Raw genomic sequence first — 12995 nt, 5'->3', positions numbered from 1 at the left:
GTTTGCTTACATACCATAGTGGCATGATGCATATCAAATTCCTTGTAGACCATGCGAACGAGCAGAAAAGAAAAAGTGTGGCGCCTGTGTCCAAGTACCAATATACCAAACCACGCACATATACTTATCCATTCGCGTTTCTATACCCTACACACCTGGGTCATGTCTTGGTATCGGATGATGCCTGGCAACTGCTCGAAGACATAGAATGACTTGGGCGGCAGGTCTTGGCCCGCAGTGAACTGGTTGAGATCGAGTACCATCCACTGACTGTCGTACGTGCCTGAGTTGTGGATTCCTGTAGCAGGTGCGTGAAAACAAAGCACGTGTGAGGTACTGACATATTGTGTAAACAGTGTCGTTATATGGGCATGTTGGAGTGTTCAATAGGTATAATGGCGAATATAGATACCTGCATATGTACTAGTTGTATGGCGGAGTTCGAACGGACTGCATGCAACTATGTAGTTCCGCCCAAAATAGGATAACTACGAAACACCACTATACACCCCACATGGCTCTACAACGTATAGAAAGTACACAAACACTCACCCAAAAATAAAAACATTCAGACACTCACTCACACATACATATATACAGACACTCACTCACACATACATATATACAAGCACTCACTCTCGCACACATATATACAACCACTCACACCCACACATATATATATACAACCACTCACTCTCACACGCACATATACAACCACTCACTCTCTCTCACACATATATAACCAATCACTCGCACACACATATATACAACCACACACTCTCACACACATATATATAACCAATCACTCGCACACACATATATACAACCACACACACTCTCACACACAATCACTTACTCACATACCAAAGATCTCAAACCACTCCTCAGGGTCTTCAGCCAAGAGATTGGCCACAGTACCTCTGATCCAACACGGCACGGACTTGTGGGTGATGGCGTGTGTCAGTGCGTTGTTGTAGTTGTTGTTGGTGGTCTCCATCACAAACAGGCCAGTCGTGGTTAGGTAGAAGTCATCCAGCGACCATAAGAACCCTGATGTGTAGTATAAAATACACATACATAAATACATATGTATGAGCATCACAAGTCCCCCAAACCAGCCCCGCATGTGAAGACCCCTGTGTCCAAGTTAGTCAATCCGTCAATATATGTAAAGGACACCGACATATTCGTAGAAAAATACCATGAAATCGAAATGAGGGCAGAGAGTGTGGGTGAATACGTTTCCGGTATTTTCGACCTCTTCACCGACACGTTCACGGACGACATGTACGTCTATAGTATTCGTAACAAAAAAAATACATCGAACGTGCGGCAGACGAGTACTTTAGTACAATTAAAGCCAACATTCAAGACACTGTCGGTAATCCGGGTGATCTATTGGCGACTCGCGACAGGAGCACGGGTGACCCGCAGGTGAGCCCCCCTACACTGCGGTTTGTACATTCCAAGCCCAAGCATGTGGTAGTACCAGCTACAATGTGAACCCACCCGTGCCGCGAGTTGTAGATGACACACCCAGGGTCGGTAAAGCCATCGGCGAAAGAAAAGGACAATATCGAGAAATTCCTGATAATATATAGGGATATTGATCAAAGGAAACCGGGACTACGGTCGTTTGCAGCAGATGTGTATAACAAATTCACCAATGCGTTCGCGAATGATATTTGCATCTATAGTATTCGTGACAAAAAAATCCATCAAAAACAACACGTTAGACTATCATATTGCAGTAACAAATAACATCATGGATACGGTTGCTGGCGACTCGCAACAAGTGCACGGGCGATAGTAGCAGTGTACCCATACCAGTTACACATGTGAACCCCCCGTGCCGTGAGTTGTAGATGACACACCCGGGTCGTTAAAGCCCTCAGTGAGAGAACAAGACGAGGCCGAGAAATTCTTTAAACGATACAATTTTTTGTTGTTGTTGATATAATAAAACCGGATACACGAAAGTTCGTATTATTGGTGGCTCGAGAATTCAGAAGAGTGTTCAAGAAAGACCCTTGCATATATAGTATTCGCGATAGAAACAAGTACGACGAAACATTCATGTTAAACATTGAGGCTACACGTGGACGTCCAGAAGTGCTGCTGGAGACTCGTAACATGTGTACAAAATCGTGTAGCGTTGATGAGGGGAAACCCACACCAACTATCAAGTACCAGCTTATGAAACAGCGGGAAACGGTCTATCGTCCGTTTGTTGAAAAATACAACCAAATTTTGGATACATCAAATAATTGTGCTACTGAAATCGCACTACTCTATCAGCGGACGTTTCAAAACGACACGCACTACTACAACGTGTCTACCAATGCGTGCAAACGCTTTGATACAAACGATTTCGAGGGTTTGAGGGACAATGTCAAACTCACCATGGGGCGACCATTCGACTTACTCGAGTATCGTCTTTTCTGTAATGATGACTATAGACTTGAAAAACAATGAACGATGGAGCTAAAACAATACACAATCCCGGAACATGGGACACTATGTATGATGCGACCGTATTCGACAACCCGTTCCTCTACCATAGACTGGTTTCCATGTATTTTATGGACAACTACATTCTAATCCTGTTTCGTGACTTTCCCAGTGTATGTATTAGAAATGTATGATGAAGAGGATTGTGCAGAGGAAATTCCGTCCGTTATTCGGAAATTTGACAAAGCCAAATGTACGACGCCTTTTGCCTTAATCACAACTGGTTCGCCCACGAGGACAAGCGGACATGTGATGCTTATGATTGTAGACTTTGAAAATGAGACAATTGAAGCAATAGATTCCATAGGAGAAACAGCAAACGTTTTTAATAAACTGCACGTTAAATTTGGTTCGATGCTCACGGAAAAATACAATGAACATTTTGGTACGTCTTTTCGTTTTGTTCCCACACGGGAGGTGTGTAATAATTCATGTGTCCAAAGGAGTGAATTACTTTTCCACATGAAACCATTCGACCCCTTTGTCCGTGACCGGCTTAAAGATCCGACGGGGAACTGTTACCTGTTTACGCACGTTTTATTTCTTGCACGACTCAGTAATCCGACAATGGACACCCACACGGTTCACGCGTACTTGGTCAAGTGGATTGGTCAGAATCAGGACGCAGTACTCGATCTGTTCCGAGAAATGTACCAGGTCATGAAATTGGGTCAAGCCGACTACGAATGGGAATAAATATATATTTTTATTTATCCTATACAAAAAGGAAATGTTGACTCCGTATGAGCGGCTCGGCGTCCGGTCCAGGCATGTGTGGACGGAAGAAACAATGCTATACTGGCGTTCGTTTGGAGGCCACAATATATTTTCCAGTTATAGCAGTTCAGGGCTGCAGGGAGGACATGATCTACTCTGTGCCCTGCCCTACTGTAATAGGACTGGACTGGGAGGATGACCTAGTAGGACATAATCTTCTGGACTGGATTATAAATGACGAATACTAAGGACTATGTGATTTAGATATTCGATGAGCATCTTTGACGGCTTTGGATACAGGGTCGGAGGAATTGGTTAGTGTCTGTCTCTTCTACTCACTAGCCCTACGTTAGAGGGACTTGAGACAATCAAATGTATTACCAAATAATAAACGGTTTTAGTATTACCTAACAGGCTAGCCCACTAGCCATACTACAAAGGTTATATATTTTGTATGGACCAAGGAGTATGAACAAGTATTTATCCGGAGACTCCGCCTGCTCCGGACAAGACAAATTTAAAGTTTGAAATTTCGAAACACTTTCTAAAAAACAATACGTTGTCTCACTATTCAATACAGTCTACTATTAAAGAAATACTAGAGTAGTCTACTAGTGAGTCTTGTCTACAGTAAAATTACAGTCTACAGAGTACAACAGTCTTACAGTTACACTCTACAGACTATCAACAGTTCAGACTTCAGACATCGCGTGTTCAGACTTCAGTCACAACTCTTGTAAGTCACTACTGTCACAATTGTCACAGAGAGAGAGAGAGTAGTCTACACTCTACTCATTCCTGTGCCTAAATTATTCTGTGTCCCGTGTGTGGCCTGGTGTTGTGGTCTACATTTCACCTCAGCTGACCAGAGCAGTGTGAGCTCGCTGAAATGTGAACTGTGAAATGTGAAATGTGAAGACCGAACTTTTATTACTGAAGTATGTGTTTGACTGTTTGTGAAGTTTGTGAACTGTGACTATTTATATAAGCTGTGTTGAAGTCTGACTGTTTTGATCCTCGCAGAAGTCAGAGGGCCGAGACCTCGGCTGAGGCTCTCGCTCTGGAGTCTGGAAGTCCTTGGACTCCTGGTCCTGGATCGCAGGATTTGTAAGACCAAGCCGGCCCGAGTACCGAAATATGTGAGTTTCTGTCATCATTGAAAAAGTGATATTTATGTAGTTATATATATACAGTGAGCGGCGAACCGTTGCCAGACAGTCTGAGTCAGACTGAAAATAGAGTCCTCTGAGAGAGACCTACTCTAGAGAGAGAGAGAGAGTACATACACAGTTACACACTATATAGACAGTAGACTCCTCTCTCTCTCTCTATATCTCTCTACTAAAGTAGAGAGTAGTAGACCACCTAACTACTTCTATTTAAAAAAAACGTTTTTCTCTAGTAGAGTATAGATGTAAAATAGAGCCTACAGTTTCAGATCGCCGTCAGGTGAATGTACATACATACATACATAACTCCGTAGCACAACATAAGCGACCACTCACCGGCTCCACCCCGTCACTGTCAGACTATTGTCAGAGTCTCAGAGAGACACAATCATCCGTGCTCCGAGTTGAGTACATGTACATATTTACTTTACACGATACAGACGGCTTTTACAGCCCGCTGCTCAGTTAGTCATTTACATTTTTATAGCCTCAGAAGGCCGCCCCTGGCCCAGGTCTCAGGGCTCAGGAGCTCGCTCGCGAAGCATTGAAGCACATGTATGATTGAATCATCTGTATTTATCATAGCCCCCTGAAAATCAGAAAAAGAAACAATTGAAGTCTAAAAAAAAACGAAGTCTGAACTTCTGAAGAGTGAAAAGTTAAGAGTGAGAAGTTGATAAATGAAGAGTTGAAGACTGCCTGTGAAATGTGAATTCTGTGTAGTCTGTGATTTACTGATTTTATATTTCAAACTTTCAAACTTTCAGACTTTCAGACTTGAAGTTGAGAGTTGAGACTTCACAGTTCACTCACTTCAGAGTTCAGTCGCTATGTTTTTACTGAGTACTCTATTTCGTCCAGTAATAACATACGGAGTATGGGGTATTTTTTATAGAGTATTTAAATAAAAGTACATCAGGAGTCAGGATAATAGTTGGGTTTCATATGTATTTAAGGACTGGGCCCTCTGGGGACAGTGGGGAGTGGGGACTGTCACGGGGGAGGCTACAGCCGAGGTACTTCGAGAGTTTGATAGCGGAAAATGCTCAGGGAGACCTGATCTAAAATATCACCCAGGTATTGCACCTGTTTCAAAACCGGATTCTGACTGATTAAAATATTGGCCACTTCAAAAATGGACGATATTTTTTTTAGGGCAGTTTGGCTTCCTCTCAACCAGCCTAATCCCAGATTATCCCTCCATGCACCCCGATTTTGCGAAAATTAATCTTTTTCGGTATGTAATTCGCACTTTAAAAAATATCATTTGGCCGACCACAACAAGAAATTTTAAATGTTCTATTTTCAGAACAAGGCTAAATAAAATATTTACATAATATTTACTGTAAACACATAAGTTCAGCCTGTCTGTTGATCTTTACTTGATAGTATGTGTAGTTCTTTTTAAAAAAAAACTAAAAACAATATACATAAAAAGACTTCCAATCTGTGTTCACAACAGTAGTGTGTCACACAGTCACAAACTCACAATTCACAGTTTCACACACATCACGGTCACAAATCACATCACTCATCACTCATAAGTCTGCCTCCGTCATGAAACTCGTGACGGGAGTTGAAATACACCCGACTTAAAAGTTGAATACAGTCAGCGAGTCAGAGGGCGCACTTTTTATTGTACATATCCGAATGCCAATTTTGCTATGCAGAGTATATTTAATTAAATCAACATACGTCGTCGGGCGTCAGGCCGTCAGCTGATTTGTGATTTCAGATTTACAATCCTTTCTGTTAGCGAGATGTTCGAATACACCGGGTAGTTGCAGCTCCAAGTGATAGTTTTTAGTTTCCGCAGCAAGCTATATATACAGACAGCGCTTCATTCACTGAGGTACACAGTTTTAATACTGAAAGTAACATAAAATATTTCAACATCTCAATGACAGGAGTCAACCCAATTAAAGTTGACAATAAGAAGGCATCGTCTTCAGATATAGACATCGTCACAAATGCTCAAGATGTCCGGGGTACTTTTGCAGAGGACAATAATAATGTCTCAGCCGCATTCGCAAGAAAGCTGGATTTTCCACTACCGAAGATTTTCTTAAGCGGGTTCACGCAGAATATTATTGCGGGTCTGGTATGCTTCTGCTGCCCGGGCATGTTCAATGCAATGCAAGGGTTGGGCAATGCCGGAGGCAGTGATCCGTCCGTCTCTGCTGCTATGAATGCCGCACTGTATGGCGCATTCACTGTTTTCGGATACTTCGGAGGACTGTTATTTAATTTGCTTGGAAACAAATTGCTCATGGTCCTTGGTGGTCTCACATATTGTTTTTATGCCATTTCCGTTTATCTCTGGGGACAAGATGACTCGTTTGCCGCCATGGCTATTACTGCTTCCGGCATTCTGGGTATCGGAGCGGGTTGTCTATGGACAGCACAGGGCGCTATGACGCTATCGTACTCTACTGAAGACAAGAAAGGAATGTTCACAGCTATCTTCTGGATAATCTTCAATCTGGGCGGTGTTACTGGCGGTCTCATTACTTTCTTCATGAACATGGGGTCCGATGGCGCTGCGGGTGTCAACGCAGCAACATACTTCATGTTCTGCGGCTTGATGGTTATGGGTGCAGTTCTTGCGTTTCTTTTTATCGTTCACCCGTCAAAGGTCATCAAGGGGGACGGTCAGCTGGTAGTATTCGACAAGGCTGCATCGCCAGTTGAAGAGATAAAGAGTGTGCTGAAACTATTCACCAACAGATACATGCTTCTATTATCTCCTTTGATCATCCAATCGAATTGGTTTTACACGTACGAGTTTGGCGGTATCAACGGAAACTTGTTTGATGCTGAAACCAGAGGTTTAAACAGTGCTATATATTGGGGCATGCAAATGATTGGAGCGTACGTAGTCGGAGCCCTGTTCCTGGACTCCAAAATGATGGGACGCAGAAAGCGTGCCATGTATGGTTTGCTACTTATTTCTGGATTCAATTTCGCGCAGTGGGGATATGCCGCTTGGTATCAATTTTCGTATGGGTACGACAAGGGCAACCAGCCATCACCTCTAATTAACTATAAAGATGGCGGTGTATATTGGGTCCCAGCGGCTTTATACATGTGCATGGGAATCGCGGATTCTATTGTACAAACCTATGCGTACTGGATAATGGGGGCGATTGCCAATTCACCACGTGTTCTTTCCCGTTATGCTGGTTATTACAAAGGTATTCAATCATTCGGTGCATGTATTTCCTGGATTCTCGAGTGGCAGGGCTTGCTTTACAAATGGCAGATGATCATTTGCATAGTGCTGGCTGTAGCTTTCGTGCCGCCTACCTGGATTGTAGCCACGATGGTGAAGGATCACGGAGCAGACGACGACGAAGAGGTTCGAGCCGTAGAGAGTGCTGAAAACGTACTCCGAAAGGATTAGGAGTAAATAAATTAAACTACGATGGAAGCTATACTACGGCCCTTATCTATGACAGAGGAGGAGGAGGAGGAGGGAGGGGGGCCTTCCATTGCGGAGCTTATGAGATGATGATAATCAGGAAATGGGAACGTTAGAGGACATATTTAGCAACAAAAAATTAAAAACAATCTCGACCCCACGAGACTGGATGCCGTCTGGCGACAGCATTTTAAATAGGGCTAGTTGACTGTAGAAGCCGGTATATAATTAGAGGATAGAATGATTCCCGCAGGAGTTTCGCCGAGAGTTTAGATATAGTGTTCCAGGATGGGGTGGTACTTTGGCAGGGGGTAGACCGCGAAGCCAAGTTGAATAATATAATCGTGTGCAACAGAGAGGCTATTTATTATTCCATGCGTGATGGCAAAATGTTGCTACACGACTTGAAGTATGATTTAGTGTTGGTGTCTTTCGTCATATAATGAGCACTTCTACGTTAGTGCATATCATCGACCTTAACACAAAAGTATCCAAAAATAATACGTTGCCAAAAGGTTCACATCGAGGCATACTGACTTTGCAGCTTTCAAGCACTCGATGTATCCAGTAAGTGCTGAAACAGTTTAGCAATATTGTCGGTATACGAGCAGCCATATTGGATCTCAAAGCGGTGGAAGTCATTACCAAATAATATCATGTAAACACATGTGTCCATGGACAGTATGAGTACCAGCATACTTCCTAAATTTTTCGGGACAGGTCACATTTGAATATCTTATGACTATGGTCTTCCAACTTTGACTCTCCTCGCACAAGCTGACCAGGCATACCCAAAGTACTGGCATAAAATACGAAGTGGATACTGGAGTTTCTGGTCGGATGCTGAGCAAAATTTACTGATCTCCATACTGAGAAAATCTGACAGTAGAAATGAAACACAGACAACCCCTCTGCTACGATCGTTCGCATTACACCAAATCGTCATCGGTCGTGCCGAAGAATACCCATTTGGTAATAGCCCAGATACTTTCCAACACCTTCAAGGGTGCACGAAGTAAACCATATAGCCTGTAAATGGAGATATATTGTTTGGAATGGCAATGAAAAGTCAATGACAGTACAAAACCTCGAGCTCTAAATATAGTCTACTTAAGTGTCTTTGCTAGTATGCTAAAGCATGTTGGCAGCCGAAGTGACAAGCGAGGATCAGAAAATGCAACAAAATATATAAAACCAATCCACATGTATCGATGTAGAATGACACGGCAATACACAAAGCAAAAAAAGGGTAGCCCCTTACCAGTCAACGTAAGGATTCGCAATACAATTCTCGACTTCACTCTCATCTTTCATCTGAAACCAGTCACACTCCAAAACATCGTAGGCTTCGATTCTATCAGCCTTAGACTTTTGTAAGCATTCCAGAATGATGCTTTGGCACATAGGGTCTACCTCCCAGGGGAAGGTCAGGTAGTTATTAAGCACTTGCCGTTGTAATTCAGCCTGAATCACAAATCGGATATAGGGATAAGTAAAATAAGAGTTCGGCAATTTCCGCAACAAATTTAACACTGCATCTTTTTCGATGCATCCGGTAAGCTGACGATCTGACTCATGGGACGCGTAATTCGAGACAGATCTGTGTTTAATATGATTGATACCTTCCTTGGAATCGGTACGCAAGAGAATTCGACGTAAATTTACGCACGATGCCATCCTGAAGTTACATGCATCATCGTGCAAATGAATGAACCTGGCATGTACAGTTCAGAGGATTTGAAGTTTCAACAAATGTATCAAGTACAAAAGAAATATATTTTGATAATGCATACCATGCTTAAGCCCTCAAAGGGGGTGTGTCCGTATACGAAGAGATATAAAGTAATTCCGGCCGCCCATACATCAACAGCCCCCGTCAACTGATCCTCAGCTTCCCACTGTGTTTCATAACCATTTGAGCCATCCAGGAACAACTCTGGGGCGAAGAATGCCGGACTGCCCATCGTACGTCGCACCTATAGACCATAACAGCGTACCATAGTCGCCATAAGTTGCCTTAGAAATGTACGCTCATAAAGTGTGTAAGAATGCGAACAATGTGACATAGTACCCCAAACATAATCACTCACAAAATTACATGAGTTCTCTATGGCAACCACGGAACACGAAAAGGCCGCGTCCATAGAAAAACAATTGAATGATATTCACACATTTTTGCTAATCACAAATTTTACTGTGTATAAAGCTCCACCATCGATGACACACACTATGGTCAACACAAATTCAATCACGCACCGATATGCTACTAGCTTGTGCTGATCCGAAATCGCAAATTTTGATGTGCCCTTCACCAGATAACAGTAAATTTTCTGGTTTTATGTCCCGGTGTATGATTCCCAGGTTGTGCAGGTAGGCCAAGGCACTCATGAGTTCTTTGAAGTATCGTTTCGTCGTTTTCATATCAAGCAGCGGATGTCCCTATATGAGATATAATCACGAGAGTTTCAGTTGCTTGCTAAATTTCTAAATATATACCAGCCTGTTCTCGCCATGATGCGTTCCAGAAACAACAGCCGCCAACTTTACACAAGTGGCTCAAACCTAAATTAAAATCACGAACCTTGACGATAAAAAACAATAACGCTTGTAAAATAGTAGCTCCCTAAAGTATCAATACTTAACTTCACACGGGTTGAGAGTGGATTAGTGCATTTGACAGAATAAATTATGTAAGCCTGCAAGTAAGCAGACAGTTTGGTGTAAGAAGTCACATGAACACAGCTAGCAAAGGCTACCTTCTTGAGCATGGATGATATGATAAAGTACACGCGGAAAAGTATGAAAGTTAACGCAAACTAGAGGAATGTGTAAGGGATGACCACCTAGCAATCTTAGGCACAATGACAAATACGAAGTCAATTTTGAAAGGTTACGCTAAAAAATATCAATGGAAAGAATCAAATGAGTCAGCATACTAGGGGCCAGCTGAATACGTACCTCAGCATCTGCATACTCGATGGTTCCTCCGGATAGGTATTCCATGACTAGATACATTTTGTTAATACTCTCATCATCAATGACCTCATATAAGCGAACAACGTTGGGGTGATCGAGAGTTTTCCATATATCTACCTGAAAATTGGAATAGTATAATTTATATTGGTATACAAAACCTTTCAATAATTATTCCTGGCTTAATATAGGAGTTTTTGTGGTGATATTGACTAGATCAATGCCTCAATAATAAACTCTATTATTTCTACTACACGCGTATTCATCTGCGCATGATGCGACGCAGACTAAATGTCTGAAGTGTTCACGAAGCTAAAACACAGCTTAGATAGGCTTGAGGAACATACACAAAGCATCATTTCGATAAAAACCAAACCAGAGAGCTCGCCACAAAACCTGTCTCAAATCATATACATGCTGCATACAATTCGCGTAGTAAACGGTCGCGTCGACACGCGCATATGCTCAGCAGCATTGGAGCAAAAAATCAGACACGCAACTAAAAAATAGACAAGCGACTTAGTTACCAGCCAGGGTATGTATAGCATGTACACGGCAGTGTGAGCTATAACATAGAGCACATCACCTCGTTTCGGAAAGACATATATTCAGCTTTTCGTGCAGATCCAAAGTGATGCCGCGCCGCTGGCCGGCGCACGATTTTTAATGCAAAAATCTTCTTCTGACCATCCTCGCATTTTTTGACCTGCAAGCGCAATAAGACGGATAATTTTGCCTAAATTCAACTAGGAATTGGTTGAGAATGTTTGGAACGCACGGTACTATCTTAGAAGCAGTACTCCAGAACCAATGTGCTGCGCGCATACACAATGTATGTATTCCATACTGCGAGACCCAGTGTGACGATAATTACAAAAAATGTTGTATCAAAAGAGAATATAACAATTGAGAGCGTGGGTTGCAAAAGGAGTGCGGCACGCCCATGATACGTCCATACGCCATGTAGATTGAAAATATAATTCACGATAACGGAGTTTCTTTCCGCTTAGAGATTTTTCATCAAACTTGCATAATTTCGTATAGAAAACGAACATACAGAATGTTTTCCGTAATTTGCGTCCATCCTGCGGCGGACAAAACTAACTCAGCAAAGGCTGCACTAACAACTGAACGTCACAGTGACTAGTAGCTATGCATTATTAATGTAGCAACTTAGAATGGTCATGCCTGTGTACTCTATGCTTACTGAAGCAAAACTTCACATGATCTCTCGTCAACAGACTTTATGACGTAACAAATGTGAACATATCCCAAACCATGAACACACAAAACTAACTCAGCAAAGGCTACACTAATAACTGAACGTCACAGTGACTAGTAGCTATGCATTATTAAGGTAGCAACTTAGAATGGTCATGCCTGTGTACTCTATGCTTACTGAAGCAAAACTTCACATGATCTCTCGTCAACAGAATGTATGACGTAACAAATGTGAACATAACCCAAACCATGAACACACTCGCACATGCTCACAAAATCATTTATGTACACAGATAGACCGATACATGCACATATGCATGCACAAAACGGAATAAAGGTGTAAACAAGCAACACATGCATGAACCGCCGTAGATAATGGCGCTTGATGATTGATTATATACACACCTACATACGAAAAATATCGTGCAAACCCAGAGGTTGAAAAATGTAAAATTACGTTTATATATATATATATATATATTTACATATATATATATATATATATATGTATATACATACATACATACATAAACATATACATATACATATACATATATATATATATATACATATACATACATACATATATATACATATATATAAATCAACACATACATACATACATGCATATATACTTACATACGAATATATACAAATATAAAGAAAAAGATACACACACACATACACAATATATATGTCTATATATATATATATATATATATATATATATATATATGCGTATATACATACTTTTACATAAACCAAATAAATACTCACCCATACAATATATGTATATGTCTATATCTATATATACATCTACATAACACAAACACACACACACACACATATATCTATATTTATATGTACTTTCAAATATACGAATGTACATAAACATAAACACAAAAACACACCCACACACTCGTACACACACACAAATATACATATACATAGACACACACACACACACACACACACACACACAT

General features: G+C 41.4%; 3 protein-coding genes across 3 annotated transcripts in view; 1 reads left to right on the top strand and 2 right to left on the bottom strand.

The window, feature by feature from the left end:
- SARC_03894 (hypothetical protein) overlaps positions 1–1185 on the bottom strand; it is a gene marked incomplete at both ends in the record, with an annotated part of 2240 nt that extends 1055 nt beyond the window's left edge. Inside the window, 3 exons of the mRNA XM_014302296.1 lie at positions 156–298; positions 865–1050; positions 1116–1185. Of these exons, the coding sequence (XP_014157771.1) occupies positions 156–298; positions 865–1050; positions 1116–1185 (399 nt within the window). The remainder of the gene's footprint in view (positions 1–155; positions 299–864; positions 1051–1115) is intronic.
- A 4999-nt stretch (positions 1186–6184) lies between these two features.
- Positions 6185–8019, top strand: SARC_03893 (hypothetical protein). The gene has a single exon (XM_014302295.1). The coding sequence runs from the start codon at positions 6298–6300 to the stop codon at positions 7798–7800; it is 1503 nt and encodes a 500-aa protein (XP_014157770.1). The 5' UTR covers positions 6185–6297; the 3' UTR covers positions 7801–8019.
- SARC_03892 (CAMKK protein kinase) lies at positions 6192–11875 on the bottom strand (the record flags this gene model as incomplete). The annotated part of the gene is made up of 7 exons (XM_014302294.1): positions 6192–8847; positions 9080–9282; positions 9612–9794; positions 10075–10257; positions 10777–10911; positions 11378–11497; positions 11849–11875. The coding sequence occupies 7 exons, from the start codon at positions 11873–11875 to the stop codon at positions 8748–8750; spliced, it is 951 nt and encodes a 316-aa protein (XP_014157769.1). The 3' UTR covers positions 6192–8747.
- Between the last annotated feature and the right edge of the window lie 1120 nt (positions 11876–12995).

The sequence above is a fragment of the Sphaeroforma arctica genome (genome assembly GCF_001186125.1).
Source record: "Sphaeroforma arctica JP610 unplaced genomic scaffold supercont1.208, whole genome shotgun sequence".
In the NCBI taxonomy this organism is placed as follows: Eukaryota; class Ichthyosporea; order Ichthyophonida; genus Sphaeroforma; species Sphaeroforma arctica.
Note: the sequence above shows the minus strand (reverse complement) of the source record. Positions and strands in the feature narration are given on the sequence as shown.

Bases quoted from the DNA above. Each gene is read 5' to 3' on its own strand.
- SARC_03893 (XM_014302295.1), top strand. From the start codon at position 6,298: ATGACAGGAGTCAACCCAATTAAAGTTGACAATAAGAAGGCATCGTCT.